This window comes from Phocoena phocoena, chromosome 3 (assembly GCF_963924675.1).
Source record: "Phocoena phocoena chromosome 3, mPhoPho1.1, whole genome shotgun sequence".
In the NCBI taxonomy this organism is placed as follows: Eukaryota; Metazoa; Chordata; class Mammalia; order Artiodactyla; family Phocoenidae; genus Phocoena; species Phocoena phocoena.
In genome coordinates, this window is record NC_089221.1 from 95,815,278 (window position 1) to 95,832,232 (window position 16,955).

Here is a 16,955-nt window from a genome sequence, read left to right on the forward strand (position 1 = left end):
TAGCTTCTTGATTTCATATACCTTATTGAAGTCAGGCACTGAAGCATGGAACAAATATGAGTTTTTGAGTCTGTGGGTTTTTTTTAAACCAAACAGAAACAGTTATATAGAGATTGAAACAGCACTTGATTTAACCAAGTACCTTGCTGAAGAAGATGAAATCATAGTGTGGCATGCAGTTTTGGTGAACCTAGTGACCAGGGATCTCGTTTCTGATGTGAACAACCATGATATATATCCACTCTTAAAGGTAATTTCATTCTTTGTTAGATGGTTTTTTTTTTTAATTTCTGTCTTCCTCCTTCCATATTTTAGATAGTGTCTGTGAAAGCAGTCTTTCCCAAAATAATAGTCTGTTTGTTCTGTATATATTCATTTTCTTAGGAATGGTTGTTTACTCTTAGAAGAAAATACCTTAGTCATAGACCTGGTCTAGGAGATGAGTATGAGAGAAGTTTGGACAGTTTCTTAATTCTTGGTGAGGTATAAATGTGTCTTAAGAAACCAGAAGTGGATGGAAATGGTATGCCTTTTTTTTTCTTATAAAAAAAGGATAGTATCTATTAACAGCTGTTTCCCTAAAAGATTGTTAGTCTAACAGAATGATTTTTCACAATTCTATATCCATGATTTATATACTCTGATTTATAGGGCCGGCACTTAAAACCAGAGAGTTACATTCCAAAAAAGTAAACATTTTGAAGCTGCTTTTGATATTGGGAAGAGAGATGGGGAAATTAGAGTTAATGAATGAAGAAATAACCATGCCAACTTGTCCTTATAAAAGGGGAAAATAACATCTATAAAAGGGGAAATTTCTGTTATTAGATCTTTAACAGTGATCGTGAGAAAGATGGTACAGGTAAAACCAAAGCCAAAGTTTGGGAGCAGCCCCTCGGAGAGTTAAGGGCCGCAAACAAAACAGCAAGTGTGTTAGGTGATGATTCCAAGTGAGAGTCTGGGGCAGTCTGAAGGCGAGATCGCAAGCACTTCGGGGTTCCAGACTTTCTTTTATCTAGTGTACAAAGTGCTGATGGGAACGTACTTGAATGTGGCATGGCGACCAGTAGGAGTAGGCACTTGTTGGTGGGATCAAGGTGGCTCACTGATAACATCTGATCACTGGTTTTGAGTGAAGAAGTAAAAGCTAATGTTTGTTTTTAAAAATTTCAACGAATAACATTAATTTATTCTGAGAGATGTATTGGTAAGTGTAGGACTATTATAACCTTATTATTTACCAGTCGATAGCTCAATTGAAGAAATTTTATTTTGGAGTCAGGGCTTAAATTAATACAAGGCATAAATCAGTATTCCTTGTTTTTTTAGAGATACGTATACTAAGCATGGAAGTTTCAAGGTAGAAAGTTCGTTTTATATTTCTCCATTTTTTCTCTATTTTAAAGACAACTAGAAATGTTTGGGTGATAGTAAATGATAAGAATGGTTGATATTTACTGAGTTCCTACTATGTGCCAAGCAGTGTGCTGACACACATCATATTGTTTACGTATTGCTTACGTTTGAGGAAACTGAACCTATAGAGGTTTTAAAAGTTATACATTTAGTGACAAATAAAGATTACTTCTGAAGAAATATCTGTCACCTTTCTGTTAATGTCTTTTCAGACAAAGAGAAAAGCAGTGTAAATTGGGTGTTGTGAGCAGAACTAACAGTATATTTTCTTTATTGTTTATAGAGGTATCTGTTAAAGAGACTTATCTCAATATGGAATACTTATTCAACTATAATTCGTGAAAATGTGGCAACATTGCAGGATGACTATTTAGCTCTGTAAGTACTTTTTGAGCAGTGATCATTGAATTAAATAATTCATATTAATGGATAGGCTTCCAGATTCATAAAATAAGATACTAATAGTTATGATTCACTGAGAGATTTGTGTGCCATTTGAGAATAGTAGATTTGGGATTGGTGAGCTACATATATCCTAATAGGAAATAGTAGTTTGGGAATCTTAATTTACCTGCAAAGTACATACAAGTACACACAGGAATTTATAGCTTTATATTCTCCAATCTTAGGCTACTGGTTGAAATCTTATGTATGTTGTACTATTGATGAAGGGTTGTGTTAAGAAAAACCAGCCTATACAAACAAATTGAAGGGTACAGGAAGGATACACGGGGAAAAAAATCCCCTCTGTATATTCTTGATGACAGAGGGAAAAGTTCCATTATTTATGTCAGACAGAGATTCTAACATTATGCAGCTATGATTAGGGAGGTTGATAGTGAACTGTATCAGTCATCTGTGTGTGAGCATGACCAAGTATTGCAAACGATTTCCCCATCGTTGGTTCGGTTAGGGGACTATGCCTGTTGTCATGCTGCTCTGGAAAGGGGGTGAAAGGCAAAACAGGGCTGCAGTACCGCTGGCCTCCCTGTGACACAAGGTTTGTGTGTGTAGGCTGGGCTTCCAGATTTAGCGAGGGAATCTGTGGCCAACAATGAATGGTACAGGGATTATATTTACAGCTCTAGTCAAAATCAAGCCGAAACCAATTAGACCAAGTAAGAAATACAAAAGGTGGGGTTATTCTCTCTCACAAGTATCCTTCTGAGAGGGGAGAAATTTTAGAGCTAGGCGTGTGAATGGACAAACAATGTGGTTGGATTTACAGATGGATGGAAGACAGCGGAGATGAGCTAGGATGGAAAGTGGGTAGGCAAGTTGTATAGGCAAACAGAAAGGCCCAACCAGGCAGCACCTTTGTTAACCAGCCATGGCCTTGGCTCTCCTAAACTGGCCTGAAGTGACCTGCTTTTTGTAGCATCCCTGGGCCAGTTCTCTTCAGAGCAATCTCAGGGAGTTAGACTGTGCTTCCAGAGAATTCCATCTTGCTGCTGCCAGCTTGGGGTGGGTGGGGAGAGGAGTAAATGTGTAAATGAGTGCTCAGAACTGTCTCTCAGAAGGTCTCCCCCCTGGAGATTCTACCTCTGCTTATCAGAAGGTCAGGCCAGGCTGGGATGAAACTGGAGGGAGGGTGGAGCAATGGAAATTTGCCTCTTGGCATTTTCCGGAAACTCCTGACCCATTTGAATTCCTTTACCTCTGACTCCAAACTGCAACACCTCAAGGCACGGCTCATCTGGATTTATCATTGTTCTTCTCCATGTTCTTTTGAACTTATTTCGTTTGCAATGGTAATGTGTACCTCTGCTCAGCTATAAAAACAAAGCAGAAACCTCCGTTCTTTTTCTGGAGACAACGTTAATAGCCAGGAGGAAGAAACAGAAGCTTAAGCCAGGAGAGGCTCGCTGTCAAAGGAGAGAAATAAACCATTCCCTCTGCTCTCATGTGTAGAGAAAGAACTTTATTTTTAAGTGTGTTATATCAGATACTTAAAAGTCATTTTTTTTCATCTGTAAGGGAGGAAAAATAAATTGATAACAGATGTGGCATGTGTGTACACCCTTGTGTGTTTGAGGGAGATGAAGGAAGGCAGTAATTTATTTCTTACTTTCAAAAAGTACCAGTCTTGGAGCTTATTTGGTGCCTGAGAGCCTCTCAGCAAATATTTCCCTGAACCTTAAATACAGTTGCCATCCACAAAGGCTATTTTTTTAACAAACCTGATGTTATTGGAAGGATGTTTTCAAATACCCATCTTTTTATGAAACACATATTCTTGGCGGCAGAAAAAATCAATGCAGTAATGAAAAATACGTTTTTCTTTGATATTTCCTTCAAGAATATCACTGGAAAAACTTTTTGGAACTGCGTGTTGGTTGGGTCTTGAGGACTGTCTTCAGCTGTCAAGAGACCTTTTCAGAAACTGGATGAACCATCCAGAGAATGAGTAAGTGTAATATTGTAATTGCCCTTCTTTTTGTCCTGTTTCAGCACCAACAATTTCTCTTCCTTTTGATGCTCTTACTCTGGGAATGAACATTTTGTTTTTACTTAGATACTCTCTCTCTTACTATTTTTTTTAAATGTCCTTTAAAAAGCACACACACACAATTGTCTCATGGAGGTCTGAATGACAGTTTTCACGATTGCTTCTCTAGATTCCTACTTTTGATATTTATATCTGAGATCACAGACATTTTTTCTAGATTTATACTTCTAAATATATGACAACCTAGATTAACATATAACTTAACTGCTATGAAAAATATCATTGCATGTTATACCTTACAGAATACCTTATCCGATTAAAAATGTGATTTTATGTTATGGCATTGCCTTGGGAAATGATAAAGAATGGGATTTTTTGTTAAATATCTACAATAATAAAACGAAGGAAGAAGAAAGGATTCAACTTGCTTATGCAATGAGCTGCAGTAAAGATCCGTGGATACTTAACAGGTGATGATTACAACTTACCTTGAAAGGGCTCTTGGTGGAGGAATGCAATTAATAAACCAAAGGGAGAAAAATAGAAATGAGCTAATATAAGAATTAATATGAAACATACTTATAATTCAGTAACTTAGAACCATATGGGATTTTAGCTCCATTTATTTAAATTTACTCTTTCCATTGGATAATGTTTACGTATTTATTTTCTGCCACATGCATTTTTACAGATATATGGAGTATGCCATCACTACATCTCCATTCACTTTTAATGAAACAAATATAATCGAAGCTGTGGCAGCCTCTGAAGTTGGCCGATACGTTGCAAAGGACTTTTTAATCAACAATTGGCAAGCTGTGAGTGAAAGGTAAGGAGGAAATGTGAGACCTCTCTTTCATTTAGTTCATTGGTTTGGTGCTAGTGGCTCAACTTTAGTCCGGCCAGGTCACTAAAGTCCTTTGCATTGACTAGAAAACTAGTCAATTTTCTAGATCAAAACTAGATCAATTTTCTAGATCAAAACTAGATCAATTTTCCTGCGTTTAGTCTCACCACAAACTAGCTGTGTGAAAGATAAGGTCACTTATCCTCAGTTTTGGCTTTTTCTGTGAATGTAGATTTGCATGGGGTACTTATCTACCTCGATTTCCCACTGTGCCCACTAAGAATCTTGTCTTCAGAGACACAGATTAGAGCAAGTCACGTTTTTTGGTGTGAGTGTACATCATCCATTCATTTCTTTTGTGAAGTACATCGCCATATCTTTAAGAAACAGCAATGTTCATTACTACATAAGCTTGGATATTGCTTGTGCCTTTTGTCAGATTCCCTTTATGTATCTGGCTTCCATGTTCTTGAACTTTTTATGTTTCTCACCTTTTAAGATTAAATCTGCTTGCTACAGCCTGCCAGGTAAAATAGAGGTTGAAATGCACAAGTCAGGCAGCATACCCTCGATAGCTGCTCTTTCTAGAACATGACTTAACCATACGTTCGTTTTGCGAGGGGTGGGAGGGTGGATCAAGCCATTTTATTGAGGGGCTTCAGGGGAGGGTCGAAGGGCTGGGAAGACAAGGAGATCTGGCAGCATCGTTCTCCAGGCCAGGATCTCCCCAGCTTCACAGTCTCTGAAAGCCTGAACCATACATTCTTAAAAGCCTCGAATAATATGTCCTACAACTATTCACATACCGAAGAGTTAGCAGATCAGAGTAGACAACAGTTCAGGTACATACACAGCTGTAAAGTTGGAAGATACTTTTTGCAAATAAATTTAGGTCTTTGGAACAGAAGATATATTTAGAATATAAATGTTTAAGAATCTGAATATGGTTCTCTTATACAGCAAAATAATGGAATGTTTTTCTTTCATGGACATGTATTGAACACCTTTACAATACACCAAAAATGTATTTTTAAATCAGAAATTTTAAACATGTAGATAAAAGCTCTTTTGTACAGTACCGTTTTTCTGACTCATCAGGGGGACATGCATAGCATACTCACAATATTGAGGAAATTGGCCTTATCTCTTGTTTTAAATTATCATTCTAGGTTCATTGTTCAGAGAGCCTTATGACCTTGGGGGTAAATTATGTCTTCCATTTTTGTTTAAGTCATTAAAGGTAATGCCCTCCTTCCCAGGTCCTACTTCCCAGTGGAAATTTGAGAGTTGGGTATAAATCAGAAGTATTTACTCAGGTCGCCTTGTTCCATGGGGTTTCAGAGGTTCCAGCCTCGTAGGGCTGTCTATTACGTTCTGTTCTCTCTCCCTGGAGGTTGCATCGAAAGCTCTGACCCCCATCATGCCGCCTCTTGGGCTGACATGCCTAGCTTTGCCTGGACTGGAAGCCATTTTGCTCAAGATCATTCACTTCAGCTACAGTCCCTGACTGTTTGCTTCCAGAGCATCCTGTGGAACAATCTAGCAGCAATTTTGGAATTAAACTGCTGAGAGAACAGCTCCTTTAAAAAATAAGTGATGATTTTCCTGAGGACCCAGCTTGTAATCACCGCAGCCTATCACAGTCTCCATGCCTTCAGATGCCCTGCCGGGCCCTGAGAAAGATGCAGGTTTAGGTGGTTCATACACCTAAAGACTCCCAAGCCCACTCTACCCCTTGAAAATCAGAATCTGCCAGAATAGGGTGCAAAATCTCTACCTTTCTGTAGCACCCCAGGTGACCCCGGTGTAGTTTAACATGGAACCAATTGACACTGGATTAAAAAATTATCTAAACCTGCATTGCTCAATATGATAGCTACCCGCCAACATATGGCTATTTAAATTTAAATTAAGTACAATTAAATAAAATTGAAACTTCAACTCCTCAGGGAATTCCCTGGTAGTCCAATGGTTAGGACTCCACGCTTCCACTGCAGGGGGCACAGGTTCAATCCTCGACCCCTGGTTGGGGAACTAAGATCCCATAGGCCTTGTGGCACAACCAAAAAAAAAAAATTCAGTTCATCTGTTGTAGTAGCCTTGTTTTAAGTACTCAGTGTGGCCAGTAGCTACCATACTGGACAGCTCGGATAGAGAGCATTTCTGTCCTCGAGAGAATTCAACTGGACAACACTGCTCTAAGGGGTAAAACAGCCTCTCAATTTATTTCTCCTCTCTTTCTATACCATACACAGCACATGAAACTAGTTAAGCCCCCCAAATGGCTTTGAGCAACCCATGGGAAAGATTGCTCTTAATTTAAGTGTGTGCTAATTTTTATTCCTCAGAAGAACTTTTTTCTGCATTTGGAGAACAGAGACATGTTTGCAGCGCTCTCTAAAAAGTCCATTGTCTAGCAATTTAAATGATTTAACTGTATTAAATACGAGTATAGAAGGACTTCCTTTTAAAAAAAAAAAAGAACTCTAAACAGGTATTTCATTATCCCTAAGAAGGTCTTAGAATTCTAAATGCATTCACTTTTAACCATGGCTTAAATGTTTTTATCTTTTATCAACAAAACGCCATGCTCATAAAATAGATGCCTTCCCTTTTCTGTTTATGATACATTAAGCTCAGTTCACTCCTCTTACACATTCTGCTACAAAAAGTCTTTGAGACTCAAATAAATTTGCCTTCTACATCTAAAACATTTATTTTTAGGATGCAATTTATAGTCACCAGTCTTGCTGAATTTTGCAAATGATTTTGAACAGACAGTAATGTTATATATGGATTGTTAAGAGGAAATAAAAGTTCAAGTTAATAATTAAAATGTTACATACATTAAAACGGCACAGGAATGCTTATCTTATTCTTTGTACATCAGAATATTTACTTAGCACTTATTAAACCATTATATTTGACATGAATATTTGTATGTCACCAGTCTTCATAAAATGATAGAGGTAGTATAAAAGTGTAAGTAAACAAATGCGATGACAAATTAAATTTGATGTTATTTAAGTGAAAAGGATTTATTTTAAATTTGCTATAATGTGACCGATCATTCGCAAATTAGCTTTGAAACTGGTATTTCTCCCGTGTGTTTCACTGAGCATTATTCATGGAGACACCGCCAAGCCTTCTGTGAACAAAGGAGACAGTAGCCCATCGGTTTGGAAACTGTCTATTTTAACCTCCACAAATTCACAGTATATGTTAACATCATAAAGCTCCAAGAAGCCCATCAGAAGGAAATCTAGCATCTAGCCCGGCGTCTTGTCACTGTAATCCTGCTATGTACCGTCTATGCTAATGTAAACAAAGTGTCATTCTGCCAGTAGATCAGTCGTTCCAAGCGAAAGACAAATGAGAAACTAAATTCTCTAACCCTCTCATCTGGAACTGTAACTAGAACAACATTTATCTATTGATGGCCTATGAGTTAACATTTAGGCCTTGGTTTCCTCTTGCATAAAATCAAAGATGTTGTATGTGATCAGCTGTAAAGTTCTTTCTGGTAATAAGAAGTTCTGGTTTTTCTATGCCAAGGCACAGTTAGTTCAAGCTGTTGTTGGGGGTTATAAAGTGATTAAGACACGGTCTCTGATAAATGTTACAGAGGACAGTTGGAGAGTGCTCTAGGGATTAAAAGAGAAGAAAGGGGATTTGAACAAGCAGGTGGAAAAACTCACCTTCTACATGGAAGGGAGGACACCAGTAATTGCCTGGGGGCAAGGCTGAGAGTCTGACTTGGGACTGATCGTCATAACTGGCTGGAGCTTAGGGCCCTGGAAAGGAGGCAATAGGGCTGGTCAAGCGTTAGAGTTGAGACACTGCCAACAGCAGTCCAGGAACATCTGCTCCCCTTAGCCAGGCCCCAGATTCTTCCCAGAGAGCCTAATCTGAATATATATCTTGGAACACTTGCTTGAGTAAAACAACTTTGGTTTGATACTGCTTCTCAGTCCCACGTGCAGGGCACTGCACTGGTGGCTGTGGGGTATTTAGTTAATTGTTAGATGAGAGGTGATCTTTTGGATACTGATCCCAGTGAGGGAGCTTCCACTAACCATAAAGACATCTTTCAGGTTACAGAGAAATCGGTATGAACCTGCCCTTGTGCATAGCTCCTATGAAGAAATGTGTGAATAGACACGAAACAATAGGATTTTTGTGACTTCTTATTGGATGTGGTAGAAATGATGTTTGCTTCATGCTTGTTACGTTGCTTTTGGCTTTCATAAAATGATTCAGGCTTCACCGCCTACAGCAATACCCTAGCTTTATTTGAATATAGAATACAAGGTATCATCACTTTCAAACTCAACTGATCCAAAACGAATCTTACCCTCTTCTTCACCAAACCCCTTATTTCTTCTCCAAATATGTGATACTGGCTAAAGTCCTATGCTTGAAAAACTTACACTCTTTTTTCTTTAACTTTTTATTTTAAATTGGAGCCTCGCCGATTAGCAATGCTCTGATAGTTTCAGGTGCACAGCAAAGGGGCTCAGCCATACATATACAGGTATCCATTCTCCCCCAGGTTCCCCTCCCATCCAGGCTGCCACATAGCATTGGGCAGAGTTCCCTGTGCTATACAGTAGGTCCTTGTTGGTTATCCTTTTTAAATATAGCAGAAACTTACACTCATTTTTACTTCTACTCTGTTGTATTTCATGATGGGGAACATAGAGTTGAAAGGGTTAAATTGGAACGAACTGAGAGAATTAAGATGTTATCGGAGCGCTGGGTCCAAGCACTGGAGGGCCCATTTTCACTGCCTATCACTGGGTCAGGCGAGATAACCTGGCTGCCTCCATGCTTGCCTAAGTGGCCAAGCTTGCTGCAGGAAATCAGACATGGCAGGGGAAGGGATGGGAGGGGAGGGCAAATGTGAGAAAGGAGAGAAGCAGAAGGTGAGATGGGCTAGAGTCCCAAATCACGCTGACTAGCACTGAATATTATCAATTTCTTGAAAGGGCAACTATCGTGACAAATGTTGCCTCCTGTCTTCATGTTAATACCTTTGACTACTGGTGGGCTAAGCTATCTGTAATGTATATATTTTTGTTGAGTACTGTTTCAGAGAGATTGCTCTCTCAACCAGAAGGATAAATCATCTGTCTCAAAAATATCTACTCTTGAAACTTTCAAGAACAGGAAGGAATGAAGTGTGCCAGGCACCCTGATAGGTGCTTCAGTGTACATTATCTCATTTAATCTCCATCCCAATGCTTCTAACTATATGTTATTCCCCAGTTTTACAATTTATAAGTTGCCACAAGGTAACTTCAAACCCAGCCCTGCCTCTCCTGTATTTGGTAGAAAAATCACACATTTAGCAATGTAGGTAGTTTTCTTTTGTTTCCTACTTTTTTTTAAGTCTGGAACTCAGTTTCTTTGCAAATTTTGTCAAATTTCTTGAGTCATTTCACAGGCTTTTTAAACCTGGCCAACCAAAATGAAGAACTAAGAAATATTTCTTCTTTCCCCATAGAAACAGATTTGGTTGCCTGAATTATATGTAGACAGTCTCTTATTCTCCACTTTGCTGAAGTAGACTCAGCTTAAGTTATAGCTGGAAACTTAAAAAGGACAAAAGCACTGTGTTTCTCTCACCTTTGTCTGCATATCATGCCAATGTTAACTCTTACAATTTTTCATTTCAAGTATACATTTTTGAAGTAAACCAATTGTATGTGTTAACTATCAACTATCAAGACAGAATCCTGATTCAACCCTTTCTTGTCCAGGCCATTGTATTAACCTTTTAAATTTTCTTTCCTTTTTAATGCATCCAAAAGTCTTTCTTTACTTTTTTAACTACAGCAACACTTGGAGCAGGTATGTATCTGCTGTTTTTCCATAGCAACATTTCATGGCTGTTTTTCAGACAATTCTTGTCAGTTATTCAAGGTCACTAAACTAAAGGGGAAGTTTCAGTTACCATACCTGTTTGAGGGAGCTTAAGGAAAGCCAGAGTACTTAGCCCTCAGGGATCACCAACATTTTGAGAATCTCTTTCCAAAAAGCATATACAAATGCAGAAGTTTCAATAAGCTTTCAGGGTATTTTAGTCAGCATTTCTGAAACTGATTCTATATTAACTACACTTTTTAAGGGGTATACTTTGAGTATTTACCTATTCTCTTTTTTTTTTTTTTTTTTTTTTTTTTTACGGTACGCGGGCCTCTCACTGTTGTGGCCTCTCCCGTTGCGGAGCACAGGCTCCGGACGTGCAGGCTCAGCGGCTGTGGCTCACGGGCGCAGCCGCTCCACGGCATGTGGGATCTTCCCGGACCGGGGTACGAACCCGTGTCCCCTGCATGGCAGGCGGACTCTCAACCACTGCGCCATCAGGGAAGCCCTACCTATTCTCTTTTAAAATTTCTTAATTTGGGTATGTGACATCTGTTCTAACCACTTCATTTTGAAAGATAAAAACAGTTGTTGTTACTGTTTTTAAGAACAGCTTTTTATATTTAAATGAAACTTTTAAAACTATCTGTTACACAAATCAATATTAAACTATAATTCTTTGTGCTAATAGACTTTCCTATAGCATGAATTTTCTATGAAAAGATGAAGCTAAACAAGTTCATATATGGTTTTGCTTAGATTTGGGAGTTAGGAATTAATAAGGGCTGTATACTTAGCATTTATCTGCTCTGTAGCTTTGTCTTGCCAAACATTTCCCACTCATGATTAGCATCTCGTTGCTTTGTAGGTATGGAACACAATCGTTGGTTACTCTGTTATACGTAATAGGGAGAACCATAAGTACGGATTTACAGATCTTAGAGGTAAGTACTATAGATATTGTGCATTATAAAGACAATTTAGAAGCCATTTTTTGTGTAGTTTGGAGTTGCTAAAATTAAAAATAATATGCTTTTCTGAATTGTTACATTCTATGCCCCATTGATGGTATTATCACTGTGCAGGAAATGTCTTTTTTTAATTATTATTTATTTATTTATTTTTGGCTGCGTTGGGTCTTCATTGTGTTGCGCGGGCTTCTCACTGCCGTGGCCTCTCCCGTTGCAGAGCACGGGCTCCAGGCACGCGGGCCTCGGCAGTTGTGGCACATGGGCCCAGCCGCTCCGCGGCATGTGGGATCCTCCCAGACCAGGGCTCGAACCCGTGTCCCCTGCATCGGCAGGCGGACTCTCAACCACTGTGCCACCAGGGAATCCCAGGAAATGTCTTTTAATTCTGTCTTGCTCTTGAAATAGAGACCTTTCTTGTTCATGGAGGGTTGTATTTCACCTGAATTATTGCAGTAGACTATGGCCCGGACTCCCTGGCGTAGGCTGTTCTTCCCTCCATCCCATCCATCACATCACTGCCGGTCATTGCCCTGCTCCCAAAGTTTCAGTATCTCATCATAGTTTTTAGAAGAAATTTTAAAATCTTTTCATTAGCACATGAAGCCCTTCATAATCTGGCCCCTGCGTTACTCCCTAGCTTCACTTTTGCCCACTTCACCAACCAGTGTCAGAGAATAAGAGGCATAGGTACCCCCGAACACTTTTCCTCTAGTTACACTGTGCCACTTAACAGAATTTCTTAAATTATCATGTTGTTGCACATTTCCCAGATTTCAGAAACACTCTACCTTCTGTCTGGGGTGCCCTCCTCATGCCTGTCCTTGCCTGGGTAATTCCTAATCCTCCTTTAAGACCCTGCTTCAACCACATATTCTAGGAAATTTTTTTTTAATACATCTATTTATTTTTGGCTGCATTGGGTCTTTGTTGCTGCATGCGGGCTTCTCATTGCAGTGGCTTCTCTTGTTGCAGAGCATGGGCTCTAGGCACGCGGGCTTCAGTAGTTGTGCCTCGCTGGCTTCAGTTGTGGCTCACGGGCTCTAGAGTGCAGGCTCAGTAGCTGTGATGCAGGGGCCCAGTTGCTCCGCTGCATGTGGGATCTTCCTGGACCAGGGATTGAACCCGTGGTCCCCTGCATTGGCAGGCGGATGCTTAACCACTGTGCCACCAGGGAAGCCCTCTAGGAAATTTTTAACTAACTAATTTACACCCTCTCCTCCTCTGTGCTCCCAAATCATCCTATATAGTTGTTACTATGAGAGAGAGAGGAAGAACTGGTAATTCCTGAAGGAACGATCTTTGTTTGGGTTTTGGCCTGCCTGAGGCTGAGCTGTCAGGACCTGATTTATCAAGGATTCCCCAGACAAGAGAGTGAGGGGCACACCCAAAAATCCTGGAACAAAAGCTCCTAGAATCAACTGAGTTTGTGTTGATATCTTCAAAAGTGCCTCTGTTCATCTTTATCTCTACAAAACCCAGTAGTTTTGTTGTTGTTGAACGAATGAATGAAGTTTGTATAACTTTAGCAATCCCCAAAGTTCCAAAATTCTATAATCACTGATAGTTCATTAAAAAAATGCAAAAATGGATTTAGCAGTAGTTAAATTATTGTAATTTTGAAAAGAGTTAGCTACCATGAATATCTTTGTCAAAAAGCTGTTAATGACCAGCAGTCCTACTGCAATGTATTGGTTCACATGATAATATTGAAAACAATTACTAAAAGTGGTAAATGAAAAGAAAGTCATATGAATCCCTTTTCCCTCCACACCAGCACAGTTTTTATACACTCTCCTTATCTCTTACTCTGGTCTTTCTATTCCACCCTGCTGGAGCCTGTCCTCACTCGTGCTCTCAAGCACCTGTGAAGCCCCACACACACAGTCCCACAGACCCACACTCCCCTCCAACCCACTGCAGGTGCTCGATCGTGGGTGGTGCTGCTGGTGTGTGGCTCCCACTGCCTGGCAGGAATGCCCAGGTGTGGGAGAGGATGGGAAGTTTGCTCCTGGCCCCTTAATCTACTTTTTCCTAGAACCTTATTTGTCTTTTGCATTGTAGTTAGGCTTGACAACCCTATTACTACCTAATTTCAAGTACATTAGGGTTTATGTGACCTTTTGTGAGCTGGTAGGGTACACTGTCATTTTACGGTAATGTGTGTTCTGAGTTATAATCCAATGACACAGAAATAGACTTTTGGAATATGATTTATTCAGTTCAATTATTATTATCCCAATTATTCAATTGGGATCTGTCTGGCTTGAATGTAATATTGCAACAAACATTCCCATAACTGAATGCTTGACCTGACTCAATGAAGGAATTTAACCAATGGATGAATCCACTATAAATATTCTTAAATAAAGGATAACATTTGTAAAGACATGGATGTTGTGTACCAGTTTTGAACTTTGGAAGTTGCAAAGTTTCTTTTGAAATAAGGAAAGGTCTCATTGTGTCTCTGTCTACAACTCTTGTATAATATCCAATATGCATTCTGGAAATCTTTATTGAGCACCTACTATGTGCTTGGGGAATAGAGCAGTGAGTAGAATAGACAAAGTTCCTACTTCCTGGAGCTTCCAGTCTGCATCGGATTCTTCAGGACAGGTGTGGTCTTCATCACATTTTCTCAGTCACAGTCTCCTCAGGGACACACCATATAGGGACAGACATTTCTACTCATTCCAACTGTCATCATCCATTCACAAGATCATGTCGCTACTTAACATGAACTTTGTCTTACTGTGCCTAAGTGAGAAGTTCAATTGCACTGATGGACTAACCGTCTCTTTGTCCTTTCAGCTGCAGCAGTTTTGCAGTAACATGTTGGAGGAGCACCAGAGACTCACAGTTCAGGCCAAATTACAGACAATAAAGAATGAAAATCTGAAAAACAAGGAGCGAAGTGCCAGGATAGCTGCGTGGCTACAGAAAAACACATAATTTAGTGGCAACTTTCGGCCCTTCTCTTGCATATTATAATGTGCTCACGGTTTTGTCTTCCAATATTCTGTGAGTCTGGAAAACCACACGTTTTGTTATTCGTATTTCAGTCACATTTACTACTCAGAGTCCTGTTCTTCCCCTATTGTCACATTTGGCCCTGAGGCTCAGTGATTGTTGAGGATTTTGCCAATAATGCTGTATTTCTGGGGAAGATTTTGCTTCATGTTGGGCTATAAACCACATGATTTACTTTAAATGCCTTGGAAAAACAAATTTACCGTAGAAAGTTTTGCTTGTTCAGTTGTGAAGGCCAGTGGAATATTACATCATTGGGTAATGAGCACATTCTTTTCTGAGGGAAATACAGATTTGCAATACTCTAGGGTTTATTTAGTTCAATACTTAAAGAGTAATGAGCAAATGACACAACAGTGTAAAGAAATAGAAACCAGAAAAATAATATTCACTAGAAGACAGACAAGCCAAACAAATGCAAGTTTTAAAAAGAAGAAACAGACAATTTTGTGAGCCACATTAAGTGCCCCAAAGGCAAGAAATGTGTCTCCTCCTGCCCATTTCTCTCTCCCCAGTGCCTGCTGCATCACGCCACACTTTACTGGCTACTAACTTTATGGTGTCACAAAGAGACCTGGAATCGTAGGATCTATGAAGTACCCTTAGGATTGCTGTTGTGGAGAGCAAATGGAAAGCAAGGCTGTGCCCTGAAGCTCTTGACTGTAATTCACCTGTGGGACAGACACTCTTTCAGCCAAAATTTAGCGGCAAAAATGATGATGTCAACAGACAATAGCAATTATGGGCTAATCTCCATCGCAAAGGACAATGGTCAGATAAAGAGTAATAGAACTAAAAGATTAACCAGAGCATAATCTTTATAGCTTTGCACTCAGCAGATTAAGTTTGAAATGTGGTTTCATTTGGCCAAATTGAACCTGCTTGTAGTTTGGACAACTTTAAACATTTTCATCAATCACAAAGTACGGAATTAGCTTAGTTTTGTTACCCCTGATTTAATCAGGACAGCTAAGGCAAATCATCCTACTCTAGATTTTGTGTGTATACCATTTAATTCTTGTTTTCACTTTAATTTTGTTTTTACAGAATGGGGGTAAAACTACAGATCTTCTATCTACCTCAAAGTGATACTGTAAAGATTAAGGATTATGTCAATGAAAAGCCTTTAAATATGTCATATAAACTCAAGGCAATGTGATCTAAGGGTTTTTTCCTATTTCTTCTGTAAGTTAATGTACCCACAAATTAATATGCAAGACAAAAGTTCACTTTCATAGTCACTTCACAAGAAGATAACTCTCTGAGAGGGAATGGGAGGTTATGGGACTTGGCCATGAGAACAGACCAAAGCACAGCCTGCACAGACTTGACCATGGGTCATAGGTCAGAGAGATTTTTCTTTAAATTTAGCAATTTAAAATATAAGCAATAAAACGTCTCCATGTCTTCAAATTGTTACGTGTGCAGTATCTTCCTGTGTTTTCTTAAACGTGCGTTCTCTGTTTCCCGTATCTCCTTCAATCATCCATCTCATCTTTTGATAACCATGTCACGTGTCCTCTCAACTGCTTTCTCCTCCTTTCTTTCTCTCCTCCACTTCCACTCCCTCCCCCTCCGTTGTGTTCCCCTGCCTTCCTTCTCCCTTTCCAGTAACCTCTGCCTTCCTTCTGCCTGGTTGTCCATGTCCCCTCTCCTTGATCTTCCTCCCCTCCTGTGCTCTCATTCGACCAAGTGTGCTTGGAGGCTGGCACTCGAGATGCTGAGCGGGCTCTGATGCCTGTTATTGGTGATGCCAAGCCCTGATCCTACCAAAGGAGCACATTGGGCTCTTCAGACCATTTGTTGACAATTAAAGTTCCATTATATCTTAGCTTCTGTAGTAATTAAACAGCACCAAAAATGTTTATCCAAAATCAAATGCCCAAATATTTGGTTAATAGTCCTTCCTCTAAATACAAACAAGAATTTTGAATAATGTACATTTTTTCTTACTTGGATGAAGCCAATTACTCCAGATAAGCATTATATTTTATTATATTGTACCTTATACTTAGTATAAAAAGAAGTAATTATTGATTGATTACTGCGATAGCAATAAGTCAGGGAGTGATACTGAGTCAGATTTGTCTAAATGGTATAAATACTCTATTAACCAATAAACCAGCTTATTTATTAGCACGCCAACTGTAACACAGTATTTTCGACCCATCTAGTTTATACTGTTCATCCTAAAGCAGGTTAACAAGATATACGATGTATTCATGATTTTTTTAATTTGATCATTAGAAATTAAAGTTTTCCTTATAATCTTATGCTTTTTTCCTCCTCAGACCTATTCAGTGACTTTTCATTGTTGACCTTCAGTGAGAGAACAAATGCCTTAGTCTTGAACACTCTAGATGCTTTGTCATTCAGA

General features: G+C 39.3%; 1 protein-coding gene across 1 annotated transcript in view; it reads left to right on the plus strand.

Moving 5' to 3' along the window:
• LVRN (laeverin) overlaps positions 1 to 14,500 on the plus strand; it is an 87,040-nt gene extending 72,540 nt beyond the window's left edge. Inside the window, exons 14-20 of the mRNA XM_065874518.1 lie at positions 97 to 250; positions 1,700 to 1,794; positions 3,716 to 3,823; positions 4,168 to 4,335; positions 4,557 to 4,694; positions 11,449 to 11,524; positions 14,360 to 14,500. Coding sequence (XP_065730590.1) covers positions 97 to 250; positions 1,700 to 1,794; positions 3,716 to 3,823; positions 4,168 to 4,335; positions 4,557 to 4,694; positions 11,449 to 11,524; positions 14,360 to 14,500 — 880 coding nt within the window. The remainder of the gene's footprint in view (positions 1 to 96; positions 251 to 1,699; positions 1,795 to 3,715; positions 3,824 to 4,167; positions 4,336 to 4,556; positions 4,695 to 11,448; positions 11,525 to 14,359) is intronic.
• The last annotated feature ends 2,455 nt before the right edge of the window (positions 14,501 to 16,955 follow it).